The sequence below is a fragment of the Vidua chalybeata genome, chromosome 34 (genome assembly GCF_026979565.1).
Source record: "Vidua chalybeata isolate OUT-0048 chromosome 34, bVidCha1 merged haplotype, whole genome shotgun sequence".
Taxonomy (NCBI): Eukaryota; Metazoa; Chordata; class Aves; order Passeriformes; family Viduidae; genus Vidua; species Vidua chalybeata.
The window spans coordinates 649645-664720 of record NC_071563.1 but is presented as its reverse complement, the minus strand read 5'-3'; the positions used below and the strand labels follow the sequence as shown (position 1 = coordinate 664720).

The 15076-nt window shown below is 56.4% G+C and overlaps 1 protein-coding gene across 1 annotated transcript; it reads right to left on the bottom strand.

The window, feature by feature from the left end:
- Window positions 1-193: 193 nt before the first annotated feature.
- CHMP2A (charged multivesicular body protein 2A) lies at window positions 194-15001 on the bottom strand. The gene is made up of 7 exons (XM_053968435.1): window positions 12573-15001; window positions 11032-11109; window positions 10785-10959; window positions 8156-8335; window positions 6062-6192; window positions 5045-5106; window positions 194-1660 (listed from the first exon to the last, which is right to left on the bottom strand). Exons 2-7 carry the CDS (start codon window positions 11100-11102, stop codon window positions 1533-1535), a joined length of 747 nt encoding a protein of 248 aa, XP_053824410.1. The 5' UTR covers window positions 11103-11109; window positions 12573-15001; the 3' UTR covers window positions 194-1532.
- Window positions 15002-15076: the final 75 nt, after the last annotated feature.

Genomic DNA, 15076 nt, shown 5'->3' with positions numbered 1-15076 from the left:
AAAACTCCATCCAGGAAATTCAGAAAATCCCAAATTTTGGGGTTTTCCCACTTTAAAAATTCCGATTTTGGGGTTTCCCCCCTCCCCCCATCCAGACCCCAAAATTGACCCCAAAAACCCCAAAACCCCAAAAACCCCAAAGCCCCTCCCAGTGCTCCCAGTCCCGAACTGGGAAGGAACCGGAGGCGCCGCAGCCCCAAGGGAACTTTATTGGGGAAATCCCAAAAATGGGGAAAAAACCCCAAAAGGGAGAAAGAGCCAGAAATGGGGAAAAAACCCCAAAAAGGGGAATTTACCCCAAAGCAGTCCCAGAAAGGGGAAAGAGCCCAGAGAGGAAATCCTAAATAAAGGGAAATCCCAAAAAAGGGAAATCCTAAATAAAGGGAAATCCTAAATAAAGGGAAATCCCAAAAAAGGGAAATCCTAAATAAAGGGAAATCCTAAATAAAGGAGGAATCCTAAATAAAGGGAAATCCTAAATAAAGGGAAATCCCAAAAAAGGGAAATCCTAAATAAAGGGAAATCCTAAATAAAGGGAAATCCTAAATAAAGGAGGAATCCTAAATAAAGGGGGATCCTAAATAAAGGGAAATCCCAAAAAAGGGAAATCCTAAATAAAGGGGGAATCCTAAATAAAGGGAAATCCTAAATAAAGGGGAAATCCTAAATAAAGGAAAAATCCTAAATAAAGGGAAATCCTAAATAAAGGGGGATCCTAAATAAAGGGGGAATCCCAAAAAGGGGAAATCCTAAATAAAGGGGAAAAAAATCCCAAAAAAAAAGAGTGAAAAGCCCCCAAAAAAGGGGAAAATCCCAAAAAAAAGGGGGGAAATCCCAAAAAAGGGGAAAATCCCACTTGGGGGGGTCAGAATCCCAAAACCACTCCAAAAAATGGGATTAAAGGGGGAAAATCCCCCCTCTGGGACGGTGAAAAATCCCAAAAAAATCCGACAGAAATCCTAAAAAAATCAGAAAAAAAATCCCAAAAATTGGGGGAAATCCTAAATAAAGGGGCTCAGATTTTGGAAGGCCCCAAGCGTGGGGCAGGGACTGGAAAATCCCCCCGAAAATCGGAATAAAGAGGCAAAATCCCCGCTCTGGGACGGCGAAAAATCCCGAAAAAAAATCCCAAAAAATCCGAAAACCCCAAAGAAACCCCAAAGAATCCCCGAGCGGCCCCGAGCGGCCCCGAGCGGCCCCGAGCAGTCCCGAGCGGCCACGAGCGGCCCCGAGCAGTCCCGAGCGGCCACGAGCGGCTCCGAGCAGCCCCGAGCCGCCCCGAAGAAGCCCCGAGCAGTCCCGAGCCTTCCCGAGCCGCTCCGAGCAGCCCCGAAGAAGCCCCGAGCTGCTCCGAGCAGCTCCGAGCAGCCCCGAAGAAGCCCCGAAGACGCCCCGAGCCGCCCCGAGCAGTTCCGAGCCGCCCCGAGCCGTCCCGAGTAGCTCCGAGCTGCTCCGAAGAAGACCCGAGCAGCGCCGAGCGGCCCCGAAGAAGCCCCGAGCGGCCCCGAGCAGTTCCGAGCAGCGCCGAAGGCTCAGTCCCGCCGCAGGTTCTTCAGCCGCTCCTCCAGGTCGGCGTCGGCGTCGGCCAAAGCGGCCGCGGCCGCCTCGGCGCCCCCGCGGCCTTCCCCCGCCGCCAGGGACCCCCCCGGGGCCGGCAGCGCTGCGGAGGGACCGGGACAGGGGCACAGTGAGGGGACAGCGAGGGGACAGTGAGGGGACAGCGAGGGGACAGCGAGGGGACAGTGAGGGGACAGCGAGGGGACAGTGAGGGGACAGCGAGGGGACAGTGAGGGGACAATGAGGGGACAATGAGGGGACAATGAGGGAACAGCGAGGGGACAGTGAGGGGACAGTGAGGGGACAGTGAGGGGACAATGAGGGGACAGTGAGGGGACAGTGAGGGGACAGCGAGGGGACAATGAGGGGACAATGAGGGGACAGTGAGGGGACAATGAGGGGACAATGAGGGGACAGTGAGGGGACAATGAGGGGACAATGAGGGGACAGTGAGGGGACAGTGAGGGGACAGTGAGGGAACAGCGAGGGGACAGTGAGGGGACAGCGAGGGGACAATGAGGGGACAGAGAGGGGACAATGAGGGGACAGTGAGGGGACAATGAGGGGACAGCGAGGGGACAATGAGGGGACACGCGGGGGACAGCCCCAACCCCGAACAGTCCCACACGGGTTGGCCCAAACCCCAAAAACCCACCCAGGTTATCCCAAAAAAACCAAAAACCGACCCAGGTTATCCCAAAAAAAAACCAAAAACCCACCCAGGTTAGCCCAAAAAAAACCAAAAACCCACCCAGATTAACTCCAAAAACCCAAAACCCACCCAGGTTAGCCCCAAAACCCACCCAGGTTATCCAAAAAACCCAAAAACCCACCCAGGTTATCCCCAAAACACACCCAGGTTACCCCAAAAAAACCAAAAACCCACCCAGGTTAACCCCAAAAAACCAAAAACCCACCCAGGTTAACCCAAAATCCAAAATCCCACTCAGATTATCCCAAAACCCCAAACAATCCTACACAGGTCAACCCCAAAACCCCACCCAGGTCACCCCAAACCTTAACAGTCCCACACAGTTTAACCAAAATCCCACAAAGAGCACCCCAAAATCCCTGAGTACCCCAAAATCCCACCCAGATTATCCCAGAATCCCACCCCAATTATCCCAAAATCCCATTAAGCCCAAATCCCACCCAGATTATCCCAAAATCTCCGGAAACGCCCTCGAAATTATCCCCAAATCCACCCACAAACACCCCAAAATCAACACCTCCCAAATCCCAAAATGGCCCAAAATGGCCCCAAAATGGCCCCAAATCCTGTCCAGGATCCCAAATGTCCCCAGACATCCCAAATGTCCCCACATTCCCCCAAATTCCACCCAGGATGTCCCAAATGTCCCCAAATTCCCCCAAATCCCTCCCAGGACCCCCAAACGCCCACCCCGACCCCTTAAATCCCCACAAAATGTCCTTTAAATCCCACAAAATTCCCCCAAATCCTCCCAAAATCCTCCCAAAAATCACAAAATCCCACAAAATCCCCCCAAATTCCCCACAAAATTCTCCCAAAATCCTGCCAGACTCCCCAAAATCCCCCAAAAATCCTCTCAAAATCCTCCCAAAACTCAAAAATCATCCCAAATCCCCCAAAATTCCCCCAAAACCCTCCCAAACCCCTTCCAGACTCCCCAAAATTCCCCCCAGATCCCCCAAAATCCCCCCAAATCCTCCCAAAATCCCCCAAATCCTCCAAACTCCCCCAAAATCCCCCTAAAATCTCCCAAAATCCTCCTAAAATCTCCCAAAATCCTCCCAAATCCCCCTAAAATCTCCCAAAATCCTCCCAAAATCCCCCCAAGATCTCCCAAATCATCCCAAATCCCCCAAAATCCTCCCAACATCCCCCAAAATCCTCCCAAAATCCTCCAAAAATCCTCCCAAATGCCCACAAATCCCCCAAAATCCCCCAAAATCTCCCTATAATCTCCAAAAATCCTCCCAAAATCCCCCAAAAATCCCCCCAAACCCCCCAAAATCCTCCCAAATCCCCCCAAACTCCCCCCAAATCCCCCCAAAATGCCCCCAAATCCCCAAAAATCTCCCAAAATCCTCCCAAAATCCCCAAAAATCCCCAAAAATCCCCAAAAAATCATCCCAAATCCTCCCCAAATCCCCCAAAATCCCCCCAAAATCATCCCAAATCCCCCCAAAATCCCACAAAATCCTCCCAAACTCCCACAAATCCCCCCAAAATCTCCCAAAATCCCCCAAAATCCCCCCAAATCCCCCCAAATCCCCAGTCCCCAATCCCAATCCCAATCCCAATCCCCAATCCCAATCCCCAATCCCAATCCCAATCCCCAATCCCAATCCCAATCCCCAATCCCAATCCCCAATCCCAATCCCAATCCCCAATCCCCAATCCCCAATCCCAAATCCCCAATCCCAAATCCCCAATCCCAATCCCAAATCCCCAATCCCAATCCCCAATCCCAATCCCCAATCCCAATCCCAATCCCCAATCCCAATCCCAATCCCCAATCCCTAATCCCAATCCCCAATCCCCAATCCCAAATCCCCAATCCCCAATCCCCAATCCCAATCCCCAATCCCAATCCCCAATCCCCAATCCCAATCCCCAATCCCAATCCCAATCCCAATCCCAATCCCCAATCCCAATCCCAATCCCCAATCCCTAATCCCAATCCCCAATCCCCAATCCCAAATCCCCAATCCCAATCCCAATCCCAATCCCCAATCCCCAATCCCAATCCCCAATCCCAATCCCAATCCCCAATCCCAATCCCAATCCCAATCCCAATCCCAAATCCCCAATCCCAATCCCCAATCCCCAATCCCCAATCCCCAATCCCAATCCCCAATCCCAATCCCCAATCCCCAATCCCCAATCCCAATCCCCAATCCCAATCCCAATCCCAAATCCCAATCCCCAATCCCAGATCTCCAATCCCAATCCCAATCCCAATCCCAATCCCCAATCCCCAATCCCAATCCCCAATCCCCAATCCCAATCCCCAATCCCCAATCCCAATCCCCAATCCCCAATCCCAATCCCCAATCCCAATCCCCAATCCCCAATCCCATTCCCAATCCCCAATCCCCAATCCCAATTCCCAATCCCAATCCCAAATCCCAATCCCAAATCCCAATCCCCAATCCCCAATCCCATTCCCAATCCCCAATCCCCAATCCCAATCCCCAATCCCAATCCCAAATCCCAATCCCAATCCCAATCCCAATCCCAATCCCCAATCCCAATCCCAATCCCCAATCCCAATCCCCAATCCCAATCCCCAATCCCAATCCCAATCCCCAATCACAATCCCAATCCCACTCCCCAATCCCAATCCCAAATCCCCAATCCCCACTCCCAATCCCAATCCCAATCCCCAATCCCAATCCCAATCCCAATCCCCAATCCCAATCCCAATCCCCAATCCCCAATCCCAATCCCCAATCCCAATCCCAATCCCAATCCCAATCCCATCCCCATCCCCGTGCTCACTGGCCAGCTCCTCCGTCAGGTTCAGCCCCAGCTCGTCCAGGACCTGCGACACCACGGCGTCACTGCGGGACAGACTGGGATTAACTGGGACAGACTGGGATTAACTGGGATAGACTGGGATTAACTGGGATTAACTGGGATTGACTGGGATTAACTGGGACAGACTGGGATAAACTGGGATAGACTGGGATAAACTGGGACTGGGATAAACTGGGATTAACTGGGACAGACTGGGATAAACTGGGATTAACTGGGATAAACTGGGATAAACTGGGACTGGGATAAACTGGGACACCACGGCGTCACTGCGGGACACACTGGGATTAACTGGGACAGACCGGGATAAACTGGGACAAACTGGGACAGACTGGGATAAACTGGGACAAACTGGGACAGACTGGGATAAACTGGGACAGACTGGGACAGACTGGGACAGACTGGGATAAACTGGGACAAACTGGGACAGACTGGGATAAACTAGGACAAACTGGGACAGACTGGGATAAACTGGGACAGACTGGGACAGACTGGGACCCGCTCTGTCCCCGTGTCCACCCTGTGGCCCTGCCCCGTGTCCCCAGCTGTCCCCAGGTGTCCCCCCAGGTGTCCCCAGCTGTCCCAGCTGTCCCCAGGTGTCCCCAGGTGTGTCCCAGCTGTCCCCAGCTGTCCCAGCTGTCCCCAGGTGTCCCCAGGTGTGTCCCAGCTGTCCCCAGCTGTCCCCCCAGCTGTCCCCAGCTGTCCCCAGCTGTCCCCAGCTGTCCCCAGGTGTCCCAGGTGTCCCCAGATGTCCCCAGGTGTCCCCAGCTGTCCCCAGGTGTCCCCAGCTGTCCCCAGCTGTCCCCAGCTGTCCCCAGGTGTCCCCAGCTGTCCCCAGCTGTCCCCAGATGTCCCCAGGTGTCCCCAGCTGTCCCCAGGTGTCCCCAGGTGTCCCAGGTGTCCCCAGCTGTCCCCCCAGCTGTCCCCAGCTGTCCCCAGCTGTCCCCCCAGGTGTCCCCAGGTGTCCCCAGGTGTCCCCACCTCTCGTCCTCGTCGTCCTCGTCCCCGAGGGCGTCGTCGATGGCGTCGCTCATCAGCTCCTCCTTCATGTCCATGAGCTCCGACTGCTTCTGGAACTCCTGCAGGATGCGCTGGATCTGCGGCAGCTTCAGCTGGGGACAGGGGACACAGGGACACTGAGGGGACACTGGGGACACCGAGGGGACATTGGGGACATTGGGGACACTGAGGGGACACTGGGGACACCGAGGGGACATTGGGGACATTGGGGACACTGAGGGGACATTGGGGACACAGCCAGCCCCGACTGCTTCTGGAACTCCTGCAGGATGCGCTGGATCTGCGGCAGCTTCAGCTGGGGACAGGGGACACAGGGACACTGAGGGGACACTGAGGGGACATTGGGGACATTGGGGACATTGGGGACACTGAGGGGACATTGGGGACATTGGGGTATCAGGGACAGCAGGAACACAGGGGACACTGGGGACAGTGGGGACATCAGAGACATTGGGGACATTGCAGACATCGGGGACACTGGGGACACTGAGGGGACATTGGGGACACTGGGGACACAGGGGACATCGGTGACACTGAGGGGGCATCGGGGACATTCGGGACATTGGGGACAGCAGGAACACAGGGGACACTGGGGACAGTGGGGGCATCGGAGACACTGGGGACATTGGGGACACTGAGGGGACATTGGGGACACGGGACATTGGGGACATTGGGACATCAGGGACAGCAGGGACACAGGGGACATTTGGGACATTGGGGACATTGGGGACACTGAGGGGACATTGGGGACACTGAGGGGGCATCGGGGACACTGGGGACATTGGGACATAAGGGACAGCAGGGACACAGGGGACATGGGGACATTTGGGACACTGGGGACAACGAGGGGACATTGGGGACACAGGGACAGCAGGGACACAGGGGACATTTGGGACATTTGGGACACTGGGGACAACGAGGGGACATTGGGGACACAGGGACAGCAGGGACACAGGGGACATGGGGACATTTGGGACACTGGGGACAACGAGGGGACATTGGGGACACAGGGACAGCAGGGACACAGGGGACATGGGGACATTTGGGACACTGGGGACAACGAGGGGACGATGGGGACAATGGAGATACTGAGGGGACACGCAGGGGACAACAGGGTGAGCGCAGGGACAGCAGCGTGGCAGTGGGGACACCCCGGTGACCCCGGCGCCCCCACCTGCGTCCGTGGTGCCACCGTGAGCCGGGTGACACCACAGGTGACACAGGGGACACCCCAGGTGACAGTGACCCTCCAGGTGACCCAGGTGACCCCACCTGTGTCCGTGGTGCCACCGTGACCCAGGTGACACAGTGACACACAGGTGACACAGGTGACACACAGGGACACAGTGACACAGTGACACACAGGTGACACACAGTGACACAGTGACAGAGGTGATATCACAGGTGACACAGGTGACACTTCAGGTGACACACTGACACAGGTGACACACAGGTGACACAGGTGACACACAGTGACACACAGTGACACAATGACACAGGTGACACAGGTGACAGACAGTGACACAGTGACACAGGTGACACACAGGTGACACACAGGTGACACAGGTGACACACAGGTGACAGGTGACACACAGGTGACACACAGGTGACACAGGTGACACACAGGTGACACACAGTGACACACAGGTGACACAGGTGACACACAGGTGACACACAGGTGACACACAGTGACACACAGGTCACACAGGTGACACACAGGTGACACACAGGTGACACAGGTGACACACAGGTGACACACAGTGACACAGTGACACACAGGTGACACACAGTGACACACAGTGACACACAGGTGACACAGGTGACACACAGTGACACACAGTGACACAGGTGACACACAGGTGACACACAGTGACACACAGTGACACACAGTGACACACAGGTGACACACAGGTGACACACAGTGACACAGTGACACAGGTGACACACAGGTGACACACGGTGACACAGGTGACACACAGGTGACACAGGTGACACACAGGTGACACACAGGTGACACAGTGACACACAGGTGACACAGGTGACACAGTGACCCACCTGGCGGTTCATGGTGGCCATGGCCCGTGTGACGCCGCGCATGGCGCTGGCCATGGCGCTGTGGGATTTCAGGGTCTGCACGCGCAGCGCCACCCCCTGCACGTTGGCTCTCATGGCGATGAACTTGCGCTCGTAGCGCCGCGTCCGCACCAGGTCCTTGGCCAGCACCCGCACGGCGTCCTGGGGACAGGGACGGCGTCAGGGACGGGGACACGGGGACACGGGGACACAGGGACAGGGACACGGGGACACAGGGACACGGGGACACTGGGACACGGGGACACGGGGACACTGGGACACGGGGACACTGGGACACGGGGACACTGGGACACAGGGACACAGGGACACGGGGACACGGGGACAGGGACAGCGTCAGGGACGGGGACACGGGGACACGGGGACACAGGGACACGGGGACACTGGGACACGGGGACACGGGGACACGGGGACACTGGGACACCCCCAGGGACACAGGGACATGGGGACACGGGGACACGGGGACACAGGGACGGGGACACGGGGACACAGGGACACGGGGACAGGGATGGCATCAGTGACGGGGACACGGGGACAGGGACACGGGGACACAGGGACAGGGACACAGGGACACGGGGACAGGAATGGAGACAGGGACAGGGACATGGGGACAGGGACAGCGTCAGTGACAGGGACACGGGGACAGGGACAGGGACAGGAACACGGGGACAGGGACAGGGACAGGGACACGGGGACAGGGACAGGGACACGGGGACAGGGACAGGGACAGGGACAGCAACACAGGGACAGGGACACGGGGACAGGGAGAGGGACACGGGGACAGGGACAGGGACAGGAACACGGGGACAGGGACAGGGACATGGGGACAGGGACAGGGACACGGGGACAGGGACAAGGACATGGGGACAAGGACAGGGACAGGGACAGGGACATGGGGACAGGGACACAGGGACAGGGACAGTGTCAGCGACAGGGACAGGGACATGGGGACAAGGACACGGGGACAGGGACAGGGATAGGAACACGGGGACACGGGGACAGGGACACGGGGACAGGGACAGCGTCAGCGACAAGGACATGGGGACAGCGTCCTGGGGACAGCAGGGGACACAGAGGACAGTGTCAGGGACATGGGGGACACAGGGACAGGAACAGCAGGGACAGCGTCCCAGGGGACAGGGACAGGAGGACACGGAGAGTGGGGACAGCAGGGACAGCGTCCTGGGGACAGGGGACAGTGTCAGGGACACAGGGACAGTGACACTGTCCTGGGGACAGGGGACAGTGTCAGGGACACAGGGACAGTGACACCATCCTGGGGACAGGGGACAGTGTCAGGGATGGGGACAGGGACAGGGACAGGGACTGTGGGGACAGGGACAGTGTCAGGGACAGGGGGGACAAAGGGACAGTGGGGACAGGGACATGGGGACAGGGACAGGGACTGTGGGGACAGGGACAGCATCCTGGGGACAGCAGGGACAGGGATGGGGACAGTGGGGACACCGGGGGACAGCAAGGATGTCACACAGACTGACAGGGACAGCGGGGACAGCCAGGGGACAGCAGGGACAGCGGGGACATCAGAGTGACAGGGGGGACATCAGGGGACAGGAGGGACATCAGGGGACAGCGGGGACAGCCAGGGGACAGTGGGGACATCACCAGGGTTGTGCAGGGACAGTGAGGGGACATCATGGGGACAGCAGGGACAAGGAGGGGACACACAAGGGACACCACAGGGACGCACAGGGGACAGGCAGGGGACAGCAGGGACATGTGGGGACAGGGAGGGGACGGCAGGAAGAGACAGGGGACACTCCATGTCCCCCTCAGTGTCCCCTTGTCCCCTCCATGTCCCCAGAGCCCTCAGTGTCCCTTGTCCCCGATCCCCTCCCCCCTCTCCCACCCGCCATGTCCCCACTGTCCCCAATGTCCCCTCTGTGTCCCCATGTCCCCAGTGACATCTGTCCCCTCTGTCCCCTCTGTCCCCACTGTCCCCTCTGTGTCCCCTCTGTCCCCAGTGTTCCCTTTGTCCCCTCTGTCCCTGCTGTCCCCTCTGTCCCCACTGTCCCCTCTCTGTCCCCATGTCCCCTCTGTCCCTGGGATGTCCCCAGTGTCCCCTCTGTCCCCTGTCTGTCCCCATGTCCCCTCTGTCCCTGGAATGTCCCCAGTGTCCCCAGTGTCCCCTGTCACCATCTGGCCCTCAGTCCTCTACTCAGTGTCCCCCCAGTGTCCCCGATGTCCCTTCAGTGTCCCTGATGTCCCCTGTCACCATCTGGCCCTGATGTCCCCCCAGTGTCCCCAATGTCCCCCTGCTGTCCCCCCGGTGTCCTCTGTCACCATCTGGCCCTGCTGTCCCCTCAGTGTCCCCAATGTCCCCCCGATGTCCCCCCAGTGTCCCCTGTCACCATCTGGCCCTGATGTCCCCTCTGTCCCCAATGTCCCCTTTGTCCCTTCTGACCCCGCTGTCCCCTCTGTGTCCCCATGTCCCCAGTGATCATCTGTCCCAGTGTCCCCACTGTCCCCTCTGTCCCTGGGATGTCCCCAGTGTCCCCTGTCACCATCTGGCCCTGCCGTCCCCCCAATGTCCCCCCGGTGTCCCCGGTGTCCCCCCGGTGTCCCCTGTCACCATCTGGCCCTGCTTGGCCATCTTTTTGATGTCCACGATGATTTTCTTCTCCTGCGCCTCCAGCTTGAGCCGCTCTCGCTCCAGCTCGCGCACGGCGCGCGCCAGAGCGCGCTGGTTCTGCCGGAGCAGCTCCTCCGGAGAGCGCCGCCGCCCAAACAGCATCTCCATGGCACACCTGGGGACATCGGGGACACACAGGGACATCAGGGACACACAGTGACAGTGACACACAGGGACAGGGACACACAGGGACAGAGCGCGCTGGTTCTGCCGGAGCAGCTCCTCCGGAGAGCGCCGCCGCCCAAACAGCATCTCCATGGCACACCTGGGGACAGCGGGGACACACGGGACATCAGGGACATCAGGGACACACAGTGACAGTGACACACAGGGACAGTGACACACAGGGACAGTGACACACAGTGACACACAGTGACAGTGACACACAGGGACAGTGACACACAGTGACACACAGGGACAGTGACACACAGGGACAGTGACACACAGTGACACACAGTGACAGTGACACACAGGGACACACAGGGACAGTGACACACAGGGACAGTGACACACAGGGACAGTGACACACAGGGACAGTGACACACAGTGACACACAGTGACAGTGACACACAGGGACAGTGACACACAGTGACACACAGTGACAGTGACACACAGGGACACACAGGGACAGTGACACACAGGGACAGTGACACACAGGGACAGGGACACACAGTGACACACAGTGACAGTGACACACAGGGACAGTGACACACAGTGACACACAGTGACAGTGACACACAGGGACAGAGCGCGCTGGTTCTGCCGGAGCAGCTCCTCCGGAGAGCACCGGCGCCCAAACAGCATCTCCATGGCACACCTGGGGACAGCGGGGACACACAGGGACATCAGGGACACACAGGGACACACAGTGACACACAGGGACACACACAGTGACACACACAGGGACACACACAGGGACACACAGGGACACACAGTGACACTCACAGGGACACACACAGTGACACACAGGGACACACACAGGGACACACAGTGACACTCACAGGGACACACACAGTGACACACAGGGACACACACAGGGACAGATGGGACACTGGGACAGTGATGGCACATTGGGGACAGTGATGGGACATTGGGGACATTGATGGGACATTGGGGACAGTGATGGCACACTGGGGACAGCGATGGCACACTGGGGACGTTGGGGACACCGGTGTGACACTGGGACACTGGGGACATTGGGGACATTGGGGACACGGGGACGTGGCAGCAGCTGGAGATGGGGACAGGGGACAGCGGGGGACAGGGGGAGGGGACGGGGGTGACACACGGGGGTGACAGACAGGGACAGGGAGGTGACACACGGGGACAGGGGGGGACAGACGGAGGGGACACACAGGTGACACACAGGTGACACACACAGGTGCCACACGGTGCCACACGGAGGTGACACACGGTGACACGCGGTCACACACGGAGGGGACACACAGGTGTCACACACGGTGCCACACGGTCACACACGGAGGTGCCACACGGAGGTGACACACGGTGCCACACGGAGGTGACACACAGGGGTCACACACGGTGACACACGGTGTCACACGGAGGTGCCACACGGGGCCCGGCCGGTCCCGCAGCCCCCCCGGCCCTCGGGGCCCCCCCAGAGCCGCTCCCGGCGCCCCGAACCCCCCGAGAGCCCAAAGCCGTGCCCGGGTGTCCCCAGGTGTCCCCAAATGTCCCCAAATGTCCCCGACCCCCCCCGGCCCTCACCGGCTCCGCTCGGGCACTTCCGCAAACAGTGACGTCACCGAGCTTCCGGTCACGCGACGCCGGGCTGGTTTCGGTCACGTGACGGCGCCGCCGGGAGGGGAGGAGCGAACCATAGAGAAGCGGCCGCAGCGGCCGGAGCGGCCACTTCCGGTGCGGGAGCAGCGAGAGCGGCGGCCGGAACGGCTCCGCCCGGGAGTGCGACACCTGGCGGCGCGGCGGTGTCGGGCAGGCTGCGAGAACTGGGGACACTGGGAATGGGAACTGGGAGCACTGGGAATGGGAACTGGGAGCACTGGGAATGGGAACTGGGGACACTGGGAATGGGAACTGGGGACACTGGGAGCACTGGGAATGGGAACTGGGGACACTGGGAATGGGAACTGGGAGCACTGGGAATGGGAACTGGGGACACTGGGAGCACTGGGAATGGGAACTGGGAGCACTGGGAATGGGAACTGGGGACACTGGGAGCACTGGGAATGGGAACTGGGGACACTGGGAGCACTGGGAATGGGAACTGGGGATACTGGGAGCACTGGGAATGGGAACTGGGGACACTGGGAGCACTGGGAATGGGAACTGGGGATACTGGGAGCACTGGGAATGGGAACTGGGAGCACTGGGAGCACTGGGAATGGGAACTGGGAGCACTGGGAGCGCCGGGGACTCGCAGGCAGAGTGCACCCCCAGCCCCCCAGTATAAACCAGTCCAAACCAGTCCAAACCAGTCCAAACCAGTCCAGACCAGTCCAGACCAGTCCAGACCAGTCCAAACCAGTTCAGACCAGTCCAGACCAGTCCCTTGGCTCTTTAATCCGGGCCGAGCTGGGGGGGGAGGGGCGGCCCCGCCCGGGGGAATAAATGGGGGGGGGGGGGTTGGGATTTTGGGCATTTTGGGATTAATTTGGGATTTATTTGGGATTAATTTTGGATTTTTTGGGATTTATTTGAAATTTATTTGGGATTTATTGGGATTTATTTGAATTTATTTGGGATTTATTTGGGATTTTTGGGATTTATTTGGGATTTATTTTGGGATTTTTTGGGATTTATTTGGAATTTATTTGGGATTTATTTGGGATTTTGGGGATTAATTTTGGATTTTTTGCGATCTTTTGGAATTTATTTGGAATTTATTTGGGATTTATTTTGGATTTTTTGGGATTTTTGGGGGAATTTTTGGGATATATTTGGGATTTTTGGGATTTGTTTGGGTGTTTTTAAGGGGATTTTTGGGGCTTTTTGGTTTTTTTTTTTGTGGGTGTTTGGGATTAATTGGGGTTTTTGTGGGGTTTTTTTTGGTAGGTTTTTTGGGGGTTTTTTTTAGGTTTTTTGGGGGGGATTATTTGACATTTTTAAAGTTTTTTGTGTTTTTCTGGGGAGGTTTTGGGGTTTTTTGGGATTATTTGACATTTTTAAGGTTTTTTGGGTGTTTTTGCAGGAGCTTTTTGGGGGTTTTGGAGCTTTTTTGGGATTATTTTAGATTTTTTTAAGGTTTTTTTGGGGGAGCCTTGTGGGGTTTTTTGGGGTTTTTTTTGGGGGGGAGCTTTTTGGGGTTTTTTTGCGGCTTTTTGGGGGCCTTTTTGGGTTTTTTTTTAGGCTTTTTTATGGGTTTTTTTAGGGATCTGGGTTTTTTTTTTTATGCTTTTCGGGGTTATTTGGGGGCCTTTTGGGTTTTTTTTAAGGGCTTTTTTGGGTTTTTTAGGGCATTTTCCGAGGCTTTTCTGGGAGGTTTTTTTGGGGCGTTTTTGGGTTTTTTTAGGTCTTTTTCCGAGGCTTTTCTGGGATTTTTCAGGTCTTTTCCTGAAGCTTTTTGGGGTTTTTTGGGGGCCTTTTTGGGTTTTTTTTAGGGCATTTTTTGAGCCTTTTCCGGGAGGTTTTTTTGGGGCTTTTTGGGGTTTTTTTAGGCTTTTATGGGATTTTCGGGGGATTTTTTAAGGGCATTTTTTGAGCCTTTTCTGGGGTCTTTTCTTGGGATTTTTTGGGGTTTTTTTAGGTCTTTTTCTGGGGCTTTTTTGGGGCTTTTTGAGGCTTTTCAGGGAGGTTTTTGGGGCGGTTTTTGGTTTTTTTCTGAGGCTTTTTGGGGTTTTTTTGGGGCCTTTTTGGGGTTTTTTTAGGACATTTTTCGAGGATTTTCTGGGAGGTTTTTTGGGTTTTTTTCAGGTCTTTTTCTGAGCCTTTTTGGGTTTTTTTGGGGAGCCTTTTTGGGGTTTTTTAGGGCATTTTCCGAGGCTTTTCTGAGTTTTTTTTTTTTTTTTGAGGCTTTTCTGGGAGATTTTTGGGGTTTTTTCAGGTCTTTTTCTGAGCCTTTTTGGGGTTTTTGGGGGGGCTTTTTGGGGGTATTTTTGGGATTTTTTAGGCCACTTTCCGATGCTTTTCTGGGTTTTTTCAGGTCTTTTCCCGAGGCTTTTCTGGGTTTGTTTTTTTTTTTTTTTTTTGGGGGGCGTTTTTGGGCTTTTTTTTTTCAGATCTTTTCCCGAGGCTTTTCTGGGTTGCTTTTTGGG